General features: G+C 37.8%; 1 protein-coding gene across 1 annotated transcript; it reads left to right on the top strand.

Annotated features, from left to right (window-relative positions):
• The first annotated feature begins 1,228 nt into the window (after positions 1-1,228).
• Positions 1,229-25,834, top strand: tnfrsfa (tumor necrosis factor receptor superfamily, member a). Its single transcript, XM_081391536.1, has 10 exons — positions 1,229-1,540; positions 17,448-17,601; positions 18,637-18,765; positions 21,843-21,954; positions 22,259-22,389; positions 22,510-22,602; positions 23,684-23,721; positions 23,971-24,270; positions 24,435-24,471; positions 25,084-25,834. Exons 1-10 carry the CDS (start codon positions 1,514-1,516, stop codon positions 25,371-25,373), a joined length of 1,311 nt encoding a protein of 436 aa, XP_081247662.1. The 5' UTR covers positions 1,229-1,513; the 3' UTR covers positions 25,374-25,834.
• The last annotated feature ends 798 nt before the right edge of the window (positions 25,835-26,632 follow it).

Here is a 26,632-nt window from a genome sequence, read left to right as displayed (position 1 = left end):
CCCTTTAAAGCTAATCATAAACTGCATGAAAAACTGTGCTATGAATGTCTATGACAAACTTGAGCATGTACTGTAAATGATGTTTGAATCCAAATCAGAAGAACACAACCAGTTTCCCTGTTCTGCTACTCAAATCCCAAACCTGATTTGCCTTGCAAATCTACAGTATGTGATTATGCATATGGTGAGTTTGGGTTGGTTTCTAACAACAATGCAGGATTAAAATGAACTGTAAAAAAAATGTCAAATGGTTACCTTTCAACCACCTGTTTAGCCCTCGGGAGAAAGATTGCAACATCAAATTTATTGAAGTTTACGTCATCGCTTTAATCATAAAAGCACTGCTGTCAACATCTTAAAACACATCAGACAGGTTATTTGCATAACAATCTTGATGGAAAGTTATTGTTTATGAGTGTAAAGGTTTCAATTTAGCCTATGAGATAACAACTAATAATTTATAAAATACTTTTCTGAGCCTAAAAGCATTATACAGTATGTCTTTGGTTGTGAGTTCACAAACCGCACACACTGAGTCTGACACAAGTCAGACCATGTCACTTTTGTTCTACTATGACAACATTGAGCATTCCGATAGTAATCCATTTAAGACCATGTGTTTTGTGACCATTGTAATGAAGGCTATTTATCATTTTTTGTATGCACACCTTCAGAGGCACAAATGAAGCGGAGCAGATCATTCGGTCACGAGGGGCCTGATTTCACAATACTTATATGCATTGCATCAGAGCCTTGGCATGAAGGATTACCTTGTGCCTTCTGTGCTGAAAGCAGAATTCCCCTTGTATCACCCTCTTAAATTCTTTTTGAAGGGAAATTGTTAATTTATTACTGTTTAGGTGTGTTCAGGTACAGGGGGCGGCAATCCACCCTTAATAACATATTGTTTGCCTGTACAGCATCAAACCTGGGTCTTTTTACTTTATGTTTGTGAGAGGAGGGAAAGCTAAATAAGATTACCTTGATTAAATTGACCTAATTTGTATAATTGTCAGAGTAAGGTTTTATAAAGTCGTTAGAAATTTGTCTAAAAAAAGGACAACTTTTTACACTGAATTAAAAAGTTGTTATCCTAGTTGTTATCCACTAAAAGTATCATCAATTGAAATGTAACATTAAATTAAGAGCGACTCAAAAGCGTCCCAGTAGCCTAGTAGTGCAGTAAATCACGGCTCTTTCATTAGTCGAGACTCCATCTCTCTGATTGGTCGAGGAGACGGATGTAACATGACGTCACGCTGATCTCTCTCTAACTTTTTCGTAGATCAGAGAGAAAGCGTCACATTACACCAACCTCGTTTCCATGAGAAAGCAAGCAGCCGAGAGCCGAAAATGATTCGGTTTTGACAGGCCGTCACACTTTGGATGTACTTTGATTTGCGTTGTCACTTGTTTTTTAATAGTTGGTCTGAAAGTATTGTATTCGGAACGTGAAAGGGATCAACAAGTAACGTTAGTTGGAAAACTCGGAGAAACACGCCATCCTCGTCGGATGGACAAATCCACGATGATAGCCATGGTAAGAAATCTGACGGGTTTTGTTGGTTGTAGATTTGTTAAGCAATGTGTAATTCGCAGTGTATTGGGTTATTTTATTGTTGGCTCACTATTCTATTCGTGTGGTAAACATGGATGTGAATGTAAATTCCTGGTGTTATCGGGTTAGAACGCTTTGAATGTGGTGTCGGTGGTTATGCGTTATCAGACTTTTCGGTACATCAAGTGCATTTATTCTAAACTGGCTCTTAGTTTTCTTTAACATTTCAGTCGGGTCTTTTTTTTTAAACTGTTTTAATTTGATGTGAAATGCTTGTTTGACCACAAATATGAAAGTTGGGTAGTGATCACGAACATTGTCATACTGAACTGACCATGTTGGGCACTGATATGTTATTGTGGTTTTAAGTTCAGAAAACTTATGTCTCAGATTTGTAAATGTTACCGGAGTGGCATGTTTTATATTGGATTTTAATTTTAGAATATCTGAACACATTTGATACACACTTGTTGAGTAGCCTACAAGACATGTGCAGTTTTGAAAATCATTGTCTCAACTTAGTGAGCTGCCTACCTAGGCAACATTTTTGGGCATTCAATGTAACTAAGATGTCAAAAGTGCTGTCTAGGAATGTTTTGAGGCATGGCCATAATGTGTGTGTGTTAGTTATTTTTTTCATTTCTGCTTTTTGACACAATAACTAACTTATAATTAGGCTAAAACAATACACATTTACATTTTTATGATTATTATAATTAGTAATAATAATATAATTAAAAAAATACTAGTAAAAATACTTCTACAGTAGTAGTGTGTGTGTATATATATATACACACACTCGGGCTATATATAATAGGCTATGGCTAATTTAGCATTTGGGTTATGTTTAGCTTATTAAGATGCACTTTCATCACTTTAGAATCAATGGCTATTGTTATTAAATAATTTACTTTTTTTGTGAATACTGTTTTTGGGTGCTGTTTTTTTAAAGACCAGCCAAATAGAGGCATTTATTGGTTAAGAAGTAAAAAAAAAAAAAAACCCGCTAGACTGTTTGTCGGTCTATAGCTTTAAAAGCAGTCCAGTCTTCACTTCTCTTATGAACCTTGCCTTGTGAGAGTTTTCTAAGAGTAGTGCCAGTGTTAAGTTTATTCCACATTGAAAGAGCCATTCACTGCCCTTCTGTTGGTTTTTCCAGCTCTGCTCTGCCAAAAGTGGCACTATAAAAACGCTTCACTTACTGAATGCCTTGACTCACCTTTAAAACCTTCTCTCGAGTCCAGAGCCACACTCGGCTCATACTGTGCAGCGACCCCTCAAGATAATGGACAGCATATTGAAATAACACATGATGGTTGTTGCATTGAACTTGCGTGTATTTTTGTGTAGATGCATGTATTATGTAATAAGTAGGCATTCAGCTAGTAGTTCATTAGATAATGAATTCATCAAAGCCAAGGGAGTGATGATCATCTCAACTAGTAATCTTACAGTGATTGTTGCCTTAATAGCCTCCCTTTCCCATGAGCCCCAGGTGAACTCGCCCTACTTTGAAGCCCGCATTTGTTTATTGAAATGACAGGGCAGAGGTTGTTTGCAACAGGGTTGTTTATGCATGCTGTAAACTATGCTAAGTTATGAGTCTGCTCTGGTTGGCTGGTTACTAGATGAAGATAGCTCATCCTTGCCAGTTTGCATAGCTCACACATTCCTGGGCCAGTGAGAGCGGATGGGGGGGAGGGGGGTGGACGGAGGCGTACAGCTCCTACTGTAAACTTCCTGTCAACACAGATGCCAGTGACAGGAATCAGATCTTTGTATACTTTTTTCCACCCACAATCACAAACATTTAGCATACAATCGGGAGCAGGGGTCACTTCTCCATTTGTCTTTTCATACTCTTCCTTTTTTATTCTGGAGATTTCTTGGGATCACAGATTCTTTCTCTCTTCCTCTTGACTCTTTTTTTACCCTCTCAAACTCCTTCGATGTTATCGGAGTGTGCTCTCTAGGGTGTGGGCATGGACAGGAAGTGTGCACGGTATCTCTCCGAGCGGCTCTGAAATCCAAACAGGACATGTGCTACATACCCCGGGATCCACAAGAAAGACTCCAGAGCACAGTCCACATCCCGCTGCTCATTAGGAGCCTTTTTAAAGCCACTTCGGGCCGTCAGATGTTTACGGAATCCACATTAACGTGGAGACAGGAAGAGAGAAGATTGCGCGATGCAATTAAATGCAACGCTCATTATCAGAGTAATCAGAATGATGTGGATGTGTGGGAGATTGTGCGTTACTTAGAAATCGTGCCATATCTGTTTCTTAGTCTATACTGTAGACTTCCCACAATAAACAAGGTCCTGAAGTGTTTATACTGAGATGAGAAGCACATTTATCCTGTTCTCAAGCTTTTCAGCTAAGTTTTTAAGGAATAGTTGACATGAAATGTCTTTAAATGAAATTTACTTATTTGGCTTATATGTATTGGGAGACTATGTAGCATTTGCACTTAAAACACTTATTTAAAACTCTTTTACTATTTAAAAGTAAATATTTTAAACAAATAAAGTGAAATATTTGTCACAGCATATGACCTTTTAAAATGAAAAATAAAATAAAAAGTGACCTAAATGGTGGTTACATGGCCTAAGATACATGTCATGCACACTCATGTTAAAGGGATAGTTCACCCAATAATGAAAATCTTTCATTTTTGGGTGAAGTATGCCTTTACTAAAATCCATTCAATTAGTGAATCATAAGTTCATGAGAGCAACATTTTCAGCTTAGTCTTCTTTGTGACATTATGTTGATATGTCGTGTGGCTTTAAAAAGTTCAAGAAGTGGGAGACAAGTTGAAAGATCATCTGCTGTCGAAATGAAAGCATCTTAATAGCATGTGGGTTTGTGGTCAGGCTTTTTTTTTTTTTTTTGCCATTTAGCTCTTCCCAGGAAAGGTAAAGCATCTGTCAGAGATTCATTTATGTCTAAGGTAGCCACACCTTACAGGTCACTGCACCCAGATTCAGTGACTGAACGAGAGATGTGTTACATATATTACAATGCGCCTGCTATTCAGCTACCCTTCTATTCAACCCCCATTGACTCCAGTTAAAACGCTAATAGTGTGCGTTTCTCTGTGTGTTTGTTCCTGTGTGTGTGTGAGTTCGCACGTACCCCCTATCCAGTGTCTTCAAACAATAATTACCCATTGGTTTGACTTAAAATTGAACAGTCATTGGTGATTCTCCTCCTTGAAAACAACACCCTCTCGCTCTCGCTTTTATTCTTATGTCTTCTCCTCGCATGAATCCACAGGTGTATCGCAGATTGGGTAACCTGCCACTGTGTCAAACACGCTTAAATTAGGGTGTGTGCTTGAATGTCGGAAATTAGATGAGGGTGTTATGTCTCATTTAAGTCGATGGATAATAGTGTCAGTTTGTAGCTTGGTCACGCCTTGCAGATGTTTTCCATCTGTATTTTGCTTACTTGCAATTCCTGTAAAACCTTATCTTGGTGTTGATGTCATGGGGCAAAGAGCGTCTTTTTTTTTTTTTTTTTTTTTTTTTTTTTTAAGTTTCTATAAATAGAAAAGGCATAATGACTTTTTAAATGTAAGTAGAGCTTGCAAGGTAGCACTATATTGAAATTTCTCAAATATTCTGGTTAGAGGCTTGTTAAACTCCAGCCCTAGATAATAAACTTCTGCAGTGATTCTTGCACAGACTCTAACTCATTTTTGACAGTTTTAGGCTGAGCTTTTTTTTTTTTGTCATATTTTTCTTTTCTTTTATCATATTTTTACTTTACTTAAAACAATATTTAACTTTAACTTTTTTATTTAATTTTTTTATATTAAATGTCGTATCTTTTATATTTTTGACCTTATTTTTGTCTTTAATAAATCAAAAACTGTTTATTCTAATCATGTGTAATTGAACACCTTTACAGCTCTAGAATTAGGCTAGGCTGCTTTAGTTTGACATTTGCAGATGCCTGAATTAATGTTCACCTCGAATAGGTCAAAGAATGCATTCAGCATAAAAAACAGCGACCCTCCTGCTTGTGTGAGTGATGGGAAAGGCATTCGGCACAAAGCCTCCGTCTGATGTGAGCTCACTGAACTGAGGCTGGCTAATGAGTGGGGCAACTCAGCGTGGCACTGGCCTAATGTCATGGGAATATGTTTTTCAGGCTTAAAATGCCATCTTACACAATTCATGTACCACTGTGCTCTGATAATCTTGTCTCCCATGATCTCAAACAGGTTGTTTTTGCAGGGTTGTTTGTGTTAATGCCGACTATAATGACGCATATTTTCTTTTGATAACAATACTGTAGTTTAAAGATTAACCAGTTGAGAAGAGCAAGGGTGATTGTAACCATATTAAGTTTTTTTAAAAACTTGTTCGACCTGTTTTTGGTTATCAATGGGCCTGTCGTACAAAGAGAAGAGACACTGAGTCATCCAGGCTTTAAAGCTTTTCATTGGACGGGACTTTGGTCTGTGACGCATAGTCAAGCTATTTACCTCCTGATGTTTCCATGGAAAAGGCTGCAAACAAATGGAAATATTTAATGGTAATTAAATTTGGCAAGGGGGGCTAAAGGTTATTTTGCTCTGGCTGTTGTTAAGTTTCAACGTTTCTGACTCAGTCTGTTGCATTTTATCTTGTTTGTCCCACCTAATTAAGTTCTGCTACTTGTCAAAAGAGAAAACGCGTCGCAGTTTAGGTAAATTGAAAACACCTTTATTAAATAAGTTCAGATGTTCTGCATGTGGGCCAAAACCAGTAATGCAAGACATGAAGCATCTAGGGTGTTCAAAGACATGAAAGTTTGTTTGGGAAGAAAATAAGTAGGCTAATTTAAACAGCCATTTTAAGTAGGGCTGGGTTTCGATTCAAATTTCAAGAATCGATTCGATTCCGATTCTCAAGATCTTGAATCGATTATCATTATTCGATTCGATTCGATCCGATTCGATCCGATCTTCGAGATTTAGATAATGGTTTTTGAAAAAAGCATTTTTTTCCAGCTGTTACCTGAATTACAGGACTGTAGTTATGCAACATATTGATACTATTATTATAGACATTCAACTGCAAATTAATGGAGTATTGGTGGTTGTAAAGAACAATCCCCCTTCCAGAGTGTTGATACAACTGCTTTCACAAACTTGCACTGGTGTAGACGACCGAGGACGCAGAGGTATATCAGCACCAGTAGACCGATTATTTAGACGCGAACCTGATGTATTATTAAAAATGACATTAAGAATTTTCCAAAAAGCTGCTATAGTTCAGATGCAAATGCACCTTTATTTTTTATTTTAATGATCAACATTTAGAACACATTTGTTCTAAGCCAGTGCAAATGTAAACAGATTGTTGGTTACTGGCTTCACAGTAAACAGAGTAGAGATGCGCGGATGGGCTATTACTTCAACCGCATCACAAAACTCATCCGTCCGCAGTCTCCGCACCATCGTTTTTGACCAATTTTCAAAACCGCACCCGCCCGCCATCCACTTAATGTATGCATACATAACATTTTTTATTTGATTGGTTAACCGCCCGCCACCCATCCGAATTTAATTAAAATATAATTTTTCGTCACGTCATCCGCCCGATCCACGGTTTATCCGCGGAGTCCGCGGCTGTAACCGCCAACCGCGCATCTCTACACAGAATGTAAATAAAATTTGAACTTACAAAACCTTTAGAAAACCTTTGCTTTTGTCAAGCTCGTTCTCTGCATTGCTTCTGTACCCGAAATGGTGTCAGATCGCAGCTTTGAGCGTTTCTGGAGTTTTCAAAGCAACCGCATGCTTAACGTTACTGACGTTGTTTTAATGTCCTTCCACCTCGCGCGCATGCGTGAATTCAATGACGCAGCAAGTTAAAGTTCACGGGGAAAATCGATCCTCTGAGTTACGGATCGATCTTTAGAAATTAATATGAAAATCGATTCAGAATCGGTGAATCGATTTTTTCAACACAGCCCTAATTTTAAGTTGAATTAACTTATTTTTAGTTTTTTTCTTGTAGACTTAAAATTCCCCAAAACTTATCTCCTTATCACATAACATTTTACACCTCGTGTAGGCCTACATAGTGCAGAACCGCAGATGTGGTTTTACACAGGAAGTGCACTGTAAATCACCTTTTTTTTCATATTGACATCGTTCTGTCTCTTACCCGCTCTTCTTCTTTCTAAAGGAAAGGAATTAGGACAGTCTTGTCTGGTCACTATTCACTGAGCTTTTTTTTTTAGAGACAGAAAGACAGAAAAGCCACAGGAAATCTGAAATGTGGAAGGCTGTGCTGTCGTGGCTTTCTCGGGCTATTAATATCCTCCCACGCACACTGAGGACAGCAGGCCGCGCGCCTGAAATCTCGGGCTGAGGGCTCGGTTGATCCCCCCATCATCTCCACGGGACTGAGAATAGCACTCGTTGGGCTGGAGGTTTCTGAATCTGCAGGTCGAAAACGGTCGATATGTGGTTTGGTATTGAGATATAACTGGCGAAATTTGACGTTAACAGGTTTTAGGTGAAAATATTGTGTTATTTAAAGGATCAGATGGTTGGTAAATCATTGTGCAGCTTGTTGTCACCAAAACTTCGTAGAGTTTGCTTCTATCAAAGATGGTGTGCGTGTTTTTCTGTCGCTCAGCATGGAGCTGAACTCCAAATGAAGCCTCTACATTGTCTGACTGTTTCCTGTGTTCCCCGAGAGGAGCCATTTACAGATTTTCACACGCTCATACCCAAGATACTAGTGTGTGTGTGTGTGTGTGTGTGTGTGTGTATGCCTGCACATGATCTGTGGTTTAGGTTGAGTTCACAAGTTTTAGTATTTGTGTGACTGTCGTATTGCATCAAAAGGGCAGCAGTGATCTCACTTTGTTTTGAAATCATTTTTGCATATGTTGCAGAGCTATCTGTGTTTGTGATCTCATTCCCGTAAATCTATTACAAAGGTAAAAACTTGAGGCAGTGAATCATCTGAGTTACTTTCATTTTTCCACCTTTAAAGGAGCAGTGTTCTGGTTGTTAGTTGTACATATTAAATGAAAATGTCAGTATTTGAAATGTCAGTACTTAACTTTATTTATTACTCACTAGCCTGTAGCAAAATGAGTAATATGCGTAAATTATATTGTAGTAAATGGAAAGAAATAAAGAAACATTTAGCTTTTATTTAGCAAGGATGCATTCAATTAATTTAAAGTGATAGTATAAAGACCTTTTTAATGTTACAAAAGATTTGACATAAATTATGTTCTTTTGAGTTTTCTATTTATCAAAAAATCCTAAAAATATGTCATGGTTTGCACAAAAATATTATACAGCAGATCTGTTTTCAACATTTATAGTAATAAGAAATCTTTCTTGATTTCTGAAGGATCGTGACATTGAAGACTGGAGTAATGGCTGCTGAAAATTCAGCTTTGCCATCACAGAACACACACACACGAACGTTCAGAAGGCTGGTATAATTTTTTGTTGTTGTTGTTTATTATTATTTTTGAGTCATGGTGCTTATGCAGGTTGTGAGTTTAAATCAAGTTTGCAACATTTCCCAATTTCATTTCCTCTCATTCTGTGCTATGAATTAAAAAAATAATAATAATATTGCTTTCCCTATCAATCATTTTTCTTCTCTTTCGTTGAGTCTGTATCCTTGTGCAGCATGTTTATCATGTGCATCCTGTCAGTGTAATGCGTAAAACACTGGAATCAGTGCGGGTAATGTAAGGCACATGATTCTCCATAAGGTTCCTGTTCCAGTCCGCTGGAAATAATGAAGAACGGTGTGTCTTCCCTTAACCGATAGTTCTGATAGAAATCATCTGTATACGGGGAAAAACTCCTGTCAATCCGCCAGTCCCAATCATCATACATAATGAAACGCACTGTACAGCATGTAGTGCGGATGTAGCCGTAATTGAACGCGTACACACACGCGGCAAACGTGAATGACTGACTGCCTTATCGTACTGTAATTCTAAACAATAAAACCTGTGAGACCCCATTGTCAACTAGCCAAGATTGTGCCAGAAGTGTGTGTGTGTGTAAGAGATAGACGTACAGCTGCCCGTCCACATATGGAAACGGGCACTTTTAAACAATGTAGATTTCATGTTCTCGCCTAATAGTTTAGAGCTGGCAGCGAGTATTGTAAACTCGATTGTTTAAGTGTAGCAAAGGAAGCCAGCACACTTAGCACTTTCATTCAGGCCAAAGGTTTCTTTGAACTGTTGTGTGCTGTGGTTGTTTGTTGTACGCTCCACTGGCATTAACCAGTTCATTCATGAGCTCTTGTGTGACCACCAGTCTCGGTTACGCTTACTTTGGTGGTCAGCCAGTTAAACAAAACTCATTCATTCTTTCTCTGCCGTTCATTCAATAATCATAAATAGCTTTTAGAATAGCTTTTGGGTAGCCACCATGTTTTAGGGTCAACCCTCTCTTGTTTTTCTTTTAATTATGGGTAGGACTTCTGGTTTGTCTCTTATTCCAGCTCAATCACTTGAAAAAAGTAGTGTAAGCAGCATGCATAGTGTAACAATATATCGAAACAGAAAATTAGTTTAGTTCACCCAAACTATTTGACATTTTAGCTTCCATGATTAATAATTAATTAATATTAATAAATTAAAAATAATAATATAATAAGATCTTATTTAATAAGGTACAAATTAGTCAGGACAGAGTGCAAGCATATTTCTGTATTTAGCGGAATCATGAATATTTCTATTCAGTGGCTAGTTGCGTAAACTGCTTAGACTAGTCTTAAGAGTTAGTCATCTAATTTTTTTCTTCAAGACTGGTCATAACTTTTTAAAGTCAGTTACATAAAAAGGTAGATGGGTCTTAACTTGGTGGCTATGTTATGCTACTGGCTGGTGTCACCAAGTTCAAGCCCATTCAAGTTCATTCCTGATGTAATACCAAATTTAGCATTTTAGTGAACATTTACAGTAAGTTTTGCTAACTGATTATCATTATCATTTGCATTTGAAATAATCATTTAAAAAAAAAACTCACAATTTTAAAGAGATAGTTTACCCAAAAATGAAAATTGTCATCATTTACTCACCCTTAAGTTGTTCCAAACCTGTATGAATTTTTTTTTTTCTTTCTGCTGAACAACACAGAAGGTATTTTGAAGAATATGGGTAACCAAACAGTTGATGGGCCCCATTGACTTCCATACTATGAAAAGAAAACACAATGGAAGTCAATGGGGCCCATCAACTGTTTGGTTACCCATATTCTTCAAAATATATTTTTTTGTGTCCAGCAGAAGTAAGAAATTCTTACAGGTTAAGAACAATTTCAGGGTGAGTAAATGATGACAGAATTTTCATATTTGGGTGAACTATCCCTTCAACTCTATTTTGGCTTTGTTTAATGTAATGTGAAAGTATCGTATCGTGTATCAAACTGAATCGCCTATTGTTACACCCCTACCTGAAAATGCTGGCATCTTCCTTGGGATATTGCTTTTTTGTCAAACTGCAAGTTGTTTTTTCATAATTTTCACAAGTCATTCCATCCATTTTCAACAATTATTCACTCAGACAGAAGGAAAAGGGCGTCCCCTCTGGTCCAAATGCGCCACGCTGGTGAGCTGCCAGTGCAAAGTGATTGTGGGTTTGGAGGACTCTCATCCAGGAGGTTAAGGTTACCACGCTGGTCTACGTCCTGACCACCTATTACAGGCCAAACCCTACCACAGGCTGTCTGGATGCTGTGAATGTGTGTGCGTGTGAGTGTTTCCTTGTCATTTTTGTTGAGGATGTTCTGTGAGATAACTGCAATGCACAAGTTTGATTTTAGCCGAGCGCAGACCTTGAAGTCTGAACCAGATTTCACTGCTGTTTCCTCTAGTATAAATGAATTGCCTGGGAAAGCAGGAAGCCGGTTTGCGTCGAGTTTGTTCTGGTCTTATCTTAGTTCTAACCGGTCATGCCTACCGGCTGACCCGCATCCCTCCACTACTGAGACGCTTTTGTCACAGTTCACCAGCGGTTTATCGGGATAGTCTTGAAGCACTGATAATGGAGACAATAGTTCACTTTTAGCAGCGCTAGATAATAAAAGCCAGACCACCGTTCCACAAAAGCATTTTTCAGATGAGATTAGTTTTCTAAACAATGTTAGAGTTATTATTATTATTAGCACTAGATCTGTCTTTTCATGTAATTATTCTACTAAATTGTTATTGTCTTTTGTCTTGATGTGGCCGCTAATGTACTCTGGATGTTTGCATCACAAAAGCCAGTGAAATAAACATGACTATATGTATATGTATATAGTCTCTGGTCCAAACCAAACCATATATATCTATATTTTTTTTTATCATGTACATGCATTAGTAATGTTTTGCCATGCATACCATCATTTTCCAGTTTCTGTCTTGGAGTTTCCTGAAAACCCAAAGTTAAATTCTCTAAATTGTAAATAAAATAAAGTATAAAATATATTTTATAAAAAATGTATACATTCAAATTCATAAAACATTAACATTTGTAAAAATAATCACAGGTCAGCAAAAAACAAAAAAATCCAATTGTCGATTCGAACCAGGAAGTCACTGTGTTATTTGCTAAAAGCTTCAAAAGGTGTGGCTGTAATTGCAGACATATCCAAAAAGAAAAAAAGAATTCATCTTGCAAGTCATATCATGACGTCTAAAAACTGATGTTCTTTGTTTGTTAATAGTTTCTCTATGAGCTGTCAACAATATAGCTGACAAGTTAGTTCTAGCGCCACTCTGGAATCCAGTGATTCACCAGATCTGGAATGTGCAGACACAGGAAGTGATGTCACTTCCCCCTCAATCTGCCTCTCTGTGCCTCTCCAAAGAAGAAAAAAAAAGACCACCTGTCCCAGGATCAGACTTGTCGCCATGGAGACATGGAGTTTCCATAGCATTCGCACACACAAACGCAGTCAGGAAAAAGTTTGACTGCTTTTTAACGAGCGCTGGCATAGATGTCTGTCAGACAGTCTCTGCTGTCATTGGTGGGTTCATGTCATTGGCAAATCAGTGAACTTTGACCCAGATGGGTTTGCATGTGCCCAGGGGGCCAGAACAGGTGTTGGACATTAATGCAGCTACTAATTTTTCAGACTGCAGCAACTGATACGTGTGCTTCACTCCTAGCTTTCATCCCGTCTGGGAAAATTCAGTCTTTGCGGTGTGTGTGTGTGTGTGTTTGGGTGTGAGAGACTGAGTACTGTAACTCATTAGTGTGACTTTTAATGTTCCACTCGTCTGAATGGTTTCAGTGTATCCATTCGGAGTCAGGAATCTCTCTCCTTTCACTCGCCGTTCCTCTCCGCCGTGCCTTCCCAAACTCCCATGCGCCTGCCCTACGTTTTTGCGCCATTTCTGGACCTCTCACACTCCGTCTATTGTATCTGTCCTCCTTCTCCCTTTCTTTTCAAATTCCTCCAGCACTCCATAGCCATCGCTCTCTGACCCCACCTCCCGACGGCTGCGTCTAAATGGTGCGATTGTGCGTGTGTGTGCATGTGAACGTCTGTGGAAAGTCTGACGTGAGCGCGGAGAGAGTGTGGCTCAACAGCGCTGCTCAATCCAGGAAACTCCCTTAGAACAACAAGGCATGGCTGACATCCAGAGAGCTCCACTAGAGCCAAAGTTTGTCTCAGACTTCCCCCCTTTACACACACACTCTCGCTCAAGAAACTCTCACAAATGCCTTCGGTTCGCCCGCACTCATTTCATTGTCTCGAGAGGTTTTACTATCTGTGTGGACACTCGATGGCATTTCGGTTCCCCTCAAGGCTGATAGACTCAGTCCGTCTTCCAACAAGAGGACCATTGTACGCTCCTCTGAGTTCCAAACATTGCATCTGCGAATATGCAAGTTTTTGAGTTGATTTACTGTGGTGTGATATTTCGGCTATTAAAGATGGGTTAGCGTTCAAATCTGCGGTTTGACTATGCAATAGTTGTCGAGAACCTAATTTTTGTGGTTGCGTCGGACACTATGGCCCCTTTTGCCATATTGTCTAATACCCCGGTCCTCTGCGGCGTCTTAACGCAGCTGTTCGACTCTATTTGATACTAGTTTACAAGTAGCATTAGTGAGTGTGCTGTAAACCCCTGTGGTATGTCTTCTCTGATTGCTCTTCTGTTTTGGCAACTCTGTTGCTATTCTACAACTATTAGTACATAATATTACACTGTCAACATCTGAAGTTTTGCTGTTGCAGATTGTTGCCAGCAGTGTAGCTTAACTTGTTGACTAAAATTAAAGAGAATCACATGGAATCAAAGGCTACAGAATAGCATATTACTTTTACTATTTTGGTAATTGCAGTTTTTTTGCAGGCATGGAACACTCTAACAAAAATATGGAGTATGTAATCAAAGCACACTGCATGGGATTCTGTGCCCCACAATGCAATGCACTCTACTTGATACACTACCAGAGCGTTTGGAAAGAAATTAATACTATTCAGCAAAATATATTCAAAACAAGTGACAGGAAAGACATAATGTTATACAATATTTATATTTCAAATAAGCTCTTGAACTGTCTATTCAACAAATAATCCTGAAAAAAAAAAAAAAAAGTATTTTGGTTTCCACAAACTAGTCTAAACTGATAATAATAAGAAATCTTTCTTGAGCACCAAATCAGCATATTAGAATGATTTCTGAAGGATCATGTTACACTGAAGACTTCATGGAAATGAAGATTTTCAGGAATAAATGACATCTTATTGGGGCTTAGATTAAGCCAGGATTACACCTTAGTTAAATTAGAACATTTAAGTAGCTTTTATAAACGTGCCTTAGAAAAAAACTTGGAGTGCATCTTGAGACAAAACAATGGCACAGACATATTTTAAGATATGTCAGTGCAAGTTGATTTCAGTTAAGACAGCTCAAACATGAATTTTAGTCTGGGAAATAGGCTTAAACCTTGTCTGTGAAACCGGACAATAATATTGTAGAAAACAGTTACTTTAACTTGCAATAATATTTCAATCGCAATATAATGGTTTTCACTGTATTTTTGATCAAATAATTGCATTCTTGGTGAGCGTTGGAGACTTCTCTCCAATTTTTGCACAGTAGTGCATTATGCAGTATTCCATTTTCATTATGATGTCATAATGCTGCATTTTTAAAACCTATTTTACTCATTATTCAGTTTGACTTAAATGAATGTTTTTGTCAAAACGGCATTAAATTATTATTATTTTTTTTAATTTCTCAATGTAACTTAAACGTGCAGCATCTACATTTGAGACAACGATTCAGCATGCTACTATTATAGTTGCATAATCTACTATTGTGTTTCATATTTCATTTAGAATGTTTCACATATAGTAGGCTATACAGTATTCAGTCAGTGTATTCCTTTGCACACACAACGTAATTTCATGGGTATTTGTTTACTTTTTGTGTAAATGTCCAATCAGCATCCTGTAGCAAAACCACTTTCTTACAAGTTTACACCCCTCTTGATTTTGTTCATCAAGCTATTTCACAAGTTTATTTACTCTGATATAAATGAGCACTTTTACGTGACATGTAATGTTATATATTGCACTACTGAGAAAAGCACCACAACCCTACGCTCTAGATGGAGCTGTGAGGTTTCAGTTAAGTGTTCGAGATAAGAGATGTGTGTGTGTGTGTGTGTGTGTGTGTGTGTGTAGAGCACATCCATATGGTGAATGAGTGTCTAACAGACATGTTCAAAGAAAACCAATGTGTGTGGGAGTTCGAGAAGAGTAAAGGCAAGGTTTGTACTCTGTGTGTGTGTGTTTAAGTGGAAAAAGGAGTTTGATAGGGTGGTTGCTTTGCATTCTCTCTCTCAGTTAAATGAGAAAAAAAAAGAGATATTGGGCCGTTGTGAGCAGACCGAGATGTGTGTGTGTGAGGGAGTCAACAGCAGCTCTGTATGGACTGTGCATGTGGAGCAGGGGTCTTCTACTTCAGACGAGCACTTTACTCGGTCCCTGAGGCACCCCTTCTTTCTTCTCCCTCTTTTCAGCATGTCACAATGAGAGAGCCTCATTTACGGCTAAACAACACACTTTAGAGCCACCACTTCAAATGACCCACATTCTCCCAGACACACAACACCACCGCCATACACCTCACCGGCAACTCGACACCATCGGCTCCATCTAACGGCCTACATTTCCCATTATCCTCTGAGACAAAGAGACAGAGATACCGAACTTACTGGCCAAATGCTAGCACTGGGAACATGTTAATAGTGCCGCATCAATGTTAAAAAGAAACGCATTTAAGCATTTCCCCCTCTTACGTCCATTTATAACGTTAGTCAAGGTTTCTTGTACCAAAATATTCATAATTTAGACTTAAATTAAAATTTTCCACAGATTTTTCCTCCATGTTCCAATTCACCAGGCTGTTTTTGCTTAAACTTAAATTAACTTAAATTAAAATTTTCCACAGATTTTTCCTCCATGTTCCAATTCACCAGGCTGTTTTTGCTAATGTACCTTTAAGAGTTTAATATTACCATTCAGTTTTGCTACAGGGGAGCATATTTTAAAAAATGTTTATTAAAATGTCTGTTGCAAATGTGCATCTTTAACTTTACATTGTCATAGTACAGTAAGCTTGTGGGTTAAGTCAAAAAAAGAAAGAAAAAATGTAGTAGCATGTTGAACCAAAAGTGATTCAAATTGATTCAATAACTACTGATGAATTCAAAGAGTGATTCAATTGAGATCAGATTGATCAAAACAGTGGCTCTTATGTTTGAGTTTGTTTTTTTGTTTTTAGGTTTATTAAATGAATGAATCAGACTCATTTCCAAATAATAGATGAATTACTGTTACATTTATTTGAGTGTCTTTGATGTCAACCATTTATCCAAATTTTATTGGATAAGTTGACATGCCTGTTTATTTTGCTCTCCCAAATATGCATGATAAGAGTTGCATTTTATGATATGCATTTAGCAGTGTTTTTCATTACTGTCCGTGATGTTATCAGAGCTTGCTAACGACCCACCGGTTGAGAAGGTTTTTTAGACGTTTCCTGGCATTTCTTTGGATCCCACAGCACATTTAGTGTTCTGTGTATGTGTGTTTTGTCAGGGTCGGTTGTTTTGTTCTGGTCCAGGAAAAGACTCTCTCCTGCTCTGTTAATTTGCTTTGCTCTGCAGATGTTCACATCAGATGGTTTGAATTAAATGTTAGATTGCTCACACAAGGTCAGCTATGAGAACTCAGTCGGAATACCTCTCTGTTTGCCTCTGGAGCTGAGAAAGAGTTCGAAATGTGTGAGAGATAGCATGACACTCCAGTCGTGTGAAAATACAAAACTGGTGTTTCTCCAGAAGAAACCTCTTATCTGCAGCCCTTCCCAGGCTTTTTTTGTCTTGTGTGCCCCAACAGCCTCACCAGGAAGGCTTAAATACCAATTCATCAACACCAACGGCAACAACAATTGATTTATAAATTAAGTACAGATGAGATATTTCACAAGTCATTTATTTGTTATATAATGTTAATGAGAAGATGAGTAAAGACATCTGTTGCTGTCTGAAGTTTTTATGACTGCAAATTTATTTTAATTAATTGATTAGTTTTATTTTTTATTCTGAATTTATTTTGTATTTTTTAGGAATTGAAAGCATCAGTGTGTTTACAAAATCATTCAATATGAAAAAGATATGAATCGCAATTAATTTAATCCATTCACTACACTAATACCTTCAGTTATTAATATTTTCATATATTTCATAATTTCACAATTTCTGTTTTCTAGATTTAAGGAAGTAAAACCAAAATCTTTCCAAGTACCCACCAGGGTACATGAATTGCAAGTCATCATGCATGCATATTGAAAAATCTCATGTCTTTTTTTTTTTTTCTCCTCCTCTAGGTCCATATTATCTTTGCTTTGACTTTTTTGGGTCATGGGGCAGCAGAGCTCGGGTTTGCAGGAGACCTCCAGAACCGCACAGCCAGACAGATGAGCTGCATGGAGAACCAGGAGTACCCACACAACAGCTTCTGCTGCAAGAACTGTGAAGCTGGTAAGTAGCAGACAAGATCCTGTCGAACCGTGAGAACTTCCCTTGTAAAGGCAAGTATTGTAAACACATACGAGTCAACTCGCTCAAAGCAACGTTTTTTAAAGTACTTTACAGCATAGGCTTTTTTTTTCAAGATGTTTAAAATGGCTTTCCAGGCTTTGTCGATGAGGTGCTGACAAACATACGTCAGTGATGCTATTAAGAGTGTTATTCTCTGATGAAGATTTGAACAGAAACAGCATTGTTATTTTAGAGCTTAAAACTTAGAATTCACATTTGTGAGACTCTGGTTTCTCATAGAGCCGTCTCTCGAGAGATATTGTAAGGTTAGTGCTAAAATGAGGTGTTTGTAGGCCTGGAGTTAGTGTTTAAATATCCAGAATGACAGGTCATGAAGCACACTTAAACAAGATAAGCTTAACCACCAAAACTGCTGATAAGGGAATTAAACACAAAATATAGTATTGGGAATAACAGTTAGAACATGTGGTTAATTTTTGTAATGACTTATTATTAGTGTTCACACAGAATGGGTTCTCATTTACCATGGTTAAAGTCATGTAAAACAATAAAAAAAAAAAAAAATTTAATGCATAAAATAAAACAAACTATGTTCATGAACAAATACAATTATCATTAAAAAAGTATACTAAAACTTTTCAAAAGTAATAAAAAGTTATTTATTGTCAGGTAAATTTTTCATATGAAAAATGTGGATCAATATTGTAATACTACATGATTGGTTTCAGCATATATACCAAGAAAAACGTTTTTGAACAAATGAGACGTCATTTTAAGTTATGCATTATATTAAATTACATTTTAATGTGACAAAAAGGTGGCATGTATTTTACACAGGGCTCAAAATTGCACAAAACATCTTTTGCTTAAATGTTGCATTCTCTGGCTTTAATAATAAAACTATTTTAAATGGATTTGGTTCTGAATACGCACTGGTTCCCATTCTACTTTTTTTTCTGAAAATAATATATGTTGATATTTAATGTCTGTCCTTAAATGTTTTCTGTAACACAGGCACTTATGTGAAAGAGAAGTGTAGCAGGGACCAGGAGAAGGGCATTTGCTCCCCGTGTGAGAAGGGCACGTATGCCGAGCACCCCACAGGCATGGAGCAGTGTCTGCAGTGTAGCCAGTGCCACAGAGGTAACGTTCTCCAATCTACACTTTCCTCTCCAAACCAGCCATTTTGTAAAAGACAGGTCAGATCTTCCTCTTAGGGTTGTTTAAAGAAAGCGTTTGAGTCCGGGCTGTGACTGGCACTTTGAGATACAGAAATCTCAACCTTCTGCTATTGTAATTGATTGTTCAGTTTTCCAGTAGACAGCCATATGTAGTCTGCACTGACTCTCCAGAGAAGCAGAGCTCTGAGGAATGTAACATTTATACATCTCGAGTGAATAATGGAACACACATGGTCCTCGGCATGCTGGGAAGGCAATAACACAACCCATCGCCGGTGACTACTGGACAAACAATTAACTTCTGGAACTGCTGTCGGAATACAGATATTACAAAAAAACGAAACGAAATAATGATATAACGAAACTGGCGTCAGAATTCTTTGCTTTTGGAAATTTCGCCTCGCCTTTGTACAAGATGGAAAAATGTGCGGCATACTGTGAGCTGCAAGCGAGACGGAACATCTAAAGCACGTTGAATCCATCGCAGAACGCTCCGCTGTGACAGCCCATTCTTCTGCAAAGCTATTTAGTCTGTCTCTGGTTCCTCTGAAGTCAAAGCCATCCTTTAAACTGCTGTTTATTTTGATTGGACTGCCACGTTCACCGTTTATTAAACCATTTGATTTACCTAAACACTCTTTCCCACAAGACCCTACTGCTTGTTCAGATTCAAACTCTGTTGTAAACACTACATATTCATATAAACAAAATCTCGCTCGCCTGTTTAGACAATAAGCCTCCCATAGGATTTGCATGAGGAAGGGGACATAAGCAGGCCCCATGAATAGAGTTGAGTCTAGTGTTTCCTGTGCTGGACACCTCACTCCTGGGAATCTGATCTCCTAATGTTACACGTCCTGGGTGTGGCCCCACTCCTGTGTTCTTTCAATAGCCATTTGTGTGTGTATGAATGTCTGAACTATCCTCTAGTGCATGCACCCGTTTGTGTCTGTTGTCCGAGATTGTGTGTGTGTGTGTTTTAGGATGATGCAGGGTGTGCCTGTATCATGTGCCGTCTTGTTTGGAATCTATTTTGCTCAATTAATCACTCCCAGGTCAGTCCTTCTGCCTGCTGAGTCACAAGGGTGTGTTGATTAAGACTTTGCGTGCATATTAATTGTAAAAAATGTTAAGTGAATTGAATCTGAAACTTTGGTCCAATGATTAATTTCACCCTACAGAGAAATTTTTTTGTTGTTCTCTGAGGTTCAGATTAGCTCTTACAATTTTACATTGAATACATTTTTTTAGATCTAAATCTGTATATATGCAAAATTTGAATTATCTGTTAGAGGTGCATTTCAACTGTCTTCTGAAGCAGATATTAGTTTTAGCATGTATACATTTGATCTAAATTTGGAGCAAATATGGATCAGGATTTATTCGACATGTAATTAAATAATTGATTTTACTCTTCGAAGGTGCATTTCAGCTGTTTTCTGAGACAGGTGCTAGTTCAGTACAATTATACGTAAGAATCTAGCTTCAGATAATTCTCTTCATATGAGGATTGAATCTGGATTGATCCAGTCAATCAGTTCCCTCTTCAGACGCGTGTTAAAGGTCCCATGACATGCTATTTTTTGTAGGCTTTAATATAGGCCTTAGTGGTCCCTAGTACTGTATCTGAAATCTCTTTTCAAAAATTCAGCCTCGGTGCAGAATTATAGCCACTAAAAGCCAGTCCCAGAATGAGCTTCCTTCAGACAGGCCGTTTCGGTGTCTGTAGCTTTAAATGTTAATGAGGAGGAGAAAGGCGGCGCAAGGTGGAGGGTGGGTGTGGCCTTGACCATCTTGCGCAACGGTACCGGTCCGTGCATGTTAACGTTGGATATAGCAATGGCACGAAGACACGCAGTCGTTCAAGCATTTCAGTTTGACCCAGAATCTGATCCGGATGGAGAAGCAACAACTCAGCGGTTCCAGCAGGACATTTCCGAATGGTTAGTTTAAAATATTATGTCTGGATACGGTACTTTATTCGGATGGTTTACAGTTATTATCATGTAGCTAATGCTAACCTACTGTTGCCTTTTCATGAGAGATCTGTAACATCTGTAATTTATCTTATTACAATTACATCATCAAGCTCTAGCTGCGATCTTGAAATGCGGATATCGCGCGCGCCGTATAACCAACAGGAAAACGGTTATCCAAATAACGTTAACAAAGAAGTGTACAACACTCGCGTTACAGTGTGTGTATTCACACACATAAACTGCATGGCTGCATAGCTAATGTGACAGCCACATTCTACGTGTAACAGTCTAGGCAAACATAAACAGTAAAGCAACACACTTATATATCATTAGTTGACTTACTTGTCCGAGGTGTGTAGCTGAGCCAAAGAGAGTGATCCAGACTTTAGTTTCAGACGTTCAGCAAGCCCAGCTCTGTATTAACCCTTCGGTGTTCATTTGTACATCCAATTATTGAGCAATTATTATGCTTCGCTCACTCAAAAGCCATGATATCTCTAGTGGGCAAACTAAAATCGCACGCGCGCGTTCCTACTTCCTAGCTCATTTTCTCATGGGCGGAAAATATTCTCTGGGCGGGCAAAGCAGAGACAAGGGAGGTAACATTCCTCCTTATAACGTCATAAGGAGGAGATTCAAGATCAGCGCGATTGAGCTTCCATTTTCTCAAAGGCAGAGAAAGATAGCAAAAGCTCGATTTACACCGATTGAAATTTCTAGAAACTTGGGGACCATATAAAGGCTAGGGGAACTCATATTAATGTTAAAAAACCTCAGAAAGTGAAAATTTCATGTCATGGGACCTTTAAGACTTTTCTATTTCAGATATAAGTTGTAACAGATAGACACTGAATCGTTCTCTCTGAATCTGAATTGAATCTGGATTGATCCAACATTAATTCAGGTCACCATTCAGAGGCATATTTGTTCCATGCATTTGAACTGTTTGCCATGATATAACATTGATCCAATTCTGGTCACCCTTCAGAAATTCCCATTGGTTTCTGATTTCTTCATCCTTCCCTCCCTTACCTATTTGTTTCTCTCCAACCCTTTACAGATCAGACCATGGTTGCAGATTGCACCAGCACAAGCAACACCAAGTGTGAATGCAAATCTGGTTTCTTCTGCCTGCCAGACGAGCCGTGTGAAGTGTGCAAGAAATGCACCAGGTGAGTTCCTCTCTTCCTTTGGAATGTGCTCTTCCCATTTGTCCTCTGTTCTGGTGCACAACACCCTGATGAAAGCAGACAGGTCAGACACTCCCAGCCTCTATTCTCTTAACCTTTCAGCCCCTGCATTAGATCACCACATCCAATGAGTCAGATCCCTTTCCCACTGATTCACTCTCTCCACCTTTAACCCCTGAGGCTTTCATTGTGCTATTCATAATGACAGTCATTTTACGACTCCTATTTTAAGCCCAAAGCTTCACACCTTTTCTAAAAGGCATAATTTTTGACCGTGGTTTTGCAGGTGCAAAGCTGATGAGGAAGAAGTGAGCCGTTGCACTGCGACATCCAATGCAAAATGCAGGAAGCGCACCTCTTATCCGACTGAAGGTCCAACAGACAAGCCGTCGGCATCAAATAACACTAATACTATAGGTAAGGTCATTTTCCAAAATTAACTTGAGAAAATAAGTGATTTTAACCTTGATATTAGTTACACTGCGTCATGTAGTCATGAACAGAAGGAAAATTTTAATTGAATCTTTTCTTTTTTAGCGGTTGTCATACCGTTTGTGGTTCTTCTTCTGATGATCATATTGATCCTGCTTGGAATATTTTTATGGAAGAAACGTCGACGTCATCAAAGTGGTACGTTTGGTAACCTTTTTTAGTCCTTGTATTGAATAACCAGTGTTGGGTGTAATGCATTACTAAGTGATTCATAATTGTGTTATTACTGTAATTTAATTACTTTTCCATTGAAAAAAGTAAAAGGGATTACCCTTAATTTTTATGTAATAGTTACTTTTGATGTAATTGCATTAAGAACTGTATTGACTATAGAGCAATTCTATATAAAACAATAGTTGATTTAAGTTCAAGAATAATTTATGCAATTATTTAATTAAAGCTATGATTTATTTGATAATTAAAAGAGCAGTTTCATGTTTATAATTGTATTGTTTAACTGGTCGAGGCTGATATGGGATTTAGAAGGTAATTAGCATTAAGTTATGCAATACTTTTTAGAGAGAGTAATTAGTACAGTAATCTAATTACACTATTGAAGATGTAATTACTTGCTAGTTTTTTATTTACTTTTTTTTTAAGAGTAACCTTCCCAACGCTGAGAATAACATAGCAGTGAGAGTTTTTATATCTGTATGAGAAGTTTCAATATTGTTGTCACTATCGGCCCCAGACCAAAGGGCCAGACGACATTACAGTGACGTTACTTATGACATAAGTGCCTAAATAAAGTACAAAGGTGGAAGATAAATCATGTAAAGAGGGGGATAGAAATCAGCACAAAAATCATAGTATAACAGATGTGTTAAATCTTTTTTTTGCTATCATGTAAATGTTGGACCAAATATTAATATGAGACTTTGCTTCATTAAACCGTATTTTTTCAAGGTTTAAGACCTTATATTATTAGACCTTATATCCCTTAATATAATTCTCTTGGCCACAACCATGCCCAGCATTAATGCCAGCTGCAAATAGGGCAAAGAGGAAACTGTGTCCAAATAGCCAAAGATGGCCAATTCCATTTTAGGAGGGAGAATCTGATCATATGCCACCAAATACCAAGAAAAAATATCTTCTGAATAAGAAGTTTCAAGATATTTAAATAGTCCATTTTACAACATTCATTGTATTACGAATAGATCTGCAAAGTGGAAAATCAGACTTTTTATGGACATATTTGCTGTCAACTTTATTTCAGACACTGCTGGTGATTTGAAAGAAGTGAAGATTCCCATTGTAAGTATCTGTTTTATTTTTTAATGCATTATTTCAAATAATTAGATGACTTAGTTTTGGTTAATATTATTCTGATGCTTTAAATAAACTTTAAAAGTAAAAAAAATAAAAAAGTCAATTATATTTATTTTATAAATAAATACATTTTACAGAAACATTAAATACATCTTTATCTAAATAATTAAAAAAAAAAAATTTATTGGTTACTTTAATCCATAGTTTTAATCAGTTGTTGTTGCCTTCACTCAGGATGTGTGCCCAAGATCAGAAGAGGAACAAGAGAACAGCCGCAATGCTGGGTTAGAGAGGGAGGAGGAGCAACGCCCAGAGTCCCGCCCCTTGTTAACACAAGAAACACAGGAAACGGGTAGCAAGAGCATACCTGTGGAGGATGAAGACCGGGGATTGGGCGACAGCTTGCCGAACACAACCAGCTCCTCCCAAACCAGTCTGTCTGCTCTACCTCCTGCAGTCTACATGGAGGATTCGCCTCGATCGAGTCCCCCGGCCCCGAGGCAGACGGACGGAGATCCAGAGTCATGGGCGAAGGTTAGCAACAATGGGATTTTCAGATCAATCACTCAGATTTTACACAGCTAAATACCATGAAACAACAAGATGGTGCCTTCAAATGTGTGAAAAGATCCTTGTTTGCAAGGACTGCTGTTAACTAAATTCACAACATTGCCAAACCTTATGTTTTTCTTTTATAGGATGATGGTGCTCCCAGAAAACTTGTTCCTGTACTTGGTAAGATGTTACTCCCTCAGTTACAGTATTTGGAGAATACTGTTGATTTAAAAAAATAAATAAATAATAATAATAATAATTAAATGACCTTGACCATCAGTACAATATAACAGTTCTTGGTTTATATTGAATATATGTGACTTTATTGGTTCAGTGACTGGGTCAGATGATAATTCAGACATGAATGATTTAGTGAGTGAGTTCACTTGATTTGTTTGTGAGTTAAGACAGCACAATAGAAATATATTTTGCCGATTTATAATAAAAAATAAAAATCTGTTATTCTGAAGAATGCAAATGTTCAAGAACCATTAATGGAACTGAAATAAAAATAAGATGCACAATAAGTAAGATACACTTCCAAATAAGATAAGATTCACTTCCATTCAAAAGTTTTGGGTTAGTATGATTTTTTTAAATTTTTTTTTTTTTTTTTTAAAGAAGTCTTTAGTTTTAATAAAAAATAAATCTAAAACTATTCCTGTTCAAGTATTTAATTATTACACCACAATTATAAGTACACAACATACACTATTTATCATTATAATTGGTTCATTTCAAGTTCATATTCAAGTTGACAAGTTCTGAAGTCTCGATGCTTTGATTTAATAGGTGAGGAGGAGTCTCTGAGCAAGAGTTTCGACCTGTTTGACACCCTGGACGTGCGGTACCACAACAAGTTCTTCCGGAGCATCGGCGTGAGCGACAACGCCATCAAGGTGGCCGAAACACAGCACACCACGGACAAAGTCTACGACCTTCTGCGGGTGTGGATGCAGAAAGAGGGCCTGCGGGCAAACATTAACACGTTACTACAAGCTCTTCTGGACCTGGACCAGCGGTATTCAGCAGAATGCATCGCCACCAAGGCTGTTGAACGAGGCTACTACAAATATGAATGATGCCTTTTCAAGACAGTTGTCGAGTAAAAGAACAAAAAAATTGAGAGGTGTAGATTCCTTTTGAATTCTCTCCAATGGGCCTGTTGGTCTCATTACATGAACTTGATGTCCCCTAACAGAGACATTGGTGAATCGCCTCTCTGTAGCGCCCACGGTGGGTTTAGAAGCCAACACTGGACCCTTTTTTTAAGGATTTACACTGGCTAGCAGTAGAGGGCGCTGTGTTCCCTCTCAACCGTGCATTCTAGTGTCACTTGATGCACTGGCCTCAGGCTTTCAAACTACAGGTTGGTCCAAAGCCTGCGTATAGATGTCATTAAACCTTTGGTTACGCCAAATGTTCAAACTAAAACAAGTGTATGTAGAAGGTTATTCACAAGCTTCACACTACATGTAGTCGTATTTCTGAATCACTTCTGTTCTTGGCTACAAAAACTTGTCGATAAACTAAGTTACAAATGAACAAATATGCCTTAAGGTTTTGAATTTCAGATGTACCATTATGTCAGCAGTTTAGGGTTACATTTGAAGTTTAGAACATTCATTTTACTTTGGTTGTTACAGACTATGTCTCATGCTAGGCTGCCCTCGAATTATACCAGTGTGTGAAAGGTGATTTCTGTTTTGCCCCCCCTCCTCCAATGACCTTTCTCCGTCTGTTTGGTGCAAGGCTGAGATGTGTCATTCACCTTCTCGACCTTTGTTATATTTAAATAAGTGATGTATTTATTTGTATTGTGTAATTACGTATTATTTATACCTGTTACCAATATTCACCTACAGTAAGTGTTCCTGAAGCATTTTTGTGCCATGACTGAGATGTTCACAAGACAAATCTTTTCCGGTCCTTTCACAAGCGGATTTAGTGCCATATCCCCGTAGTTTTTTCTATAGCTAAGACATTTCTACGTTTACCCTGAGCATGACGCTTACTATAGACTCATCATCTTTATTTGATTCAGAAAAGGCTTGAAAGAGTACCACGGTCAGTATCTCTTGGGCGCTTGTAACTGCTTCCGCAGGTTGCATTAATGTCAAGGATAAGGAGGCATTTCAAACTTCTGCTCGCTGTTCTTTTTTTTATTTTATTTTTTTTTATATATATATATATATATATATATATATATATATATATATATATATATATATATATATATATATATGCAGTAGTGCACAGGTACGTGTTTTTAAAATAGCTAAAAGATGAAGGAAATTCATGCTCATCCAGAAACTACTTCAGCGTTTTATCTAGTATGTAC

Source organism: Scardinius erythrophthalmus (assembly GCF_964197995.2).
Source record: "Scardinius erythrophthalmus genome assembly, chromosome: 17".
Lineage (NCBI taxonomy): Eukaryota > Metazoa > Chordata > Actinopteri > Cypriniformes > Leuciscidae > Scardinius > Scardinius erythrophthalmus.
The sequence above is the reverse complement of the archived record's forward strand: the minus strand, read 5'-3'. Positions and strand labels throughout refer to the sequence as shown.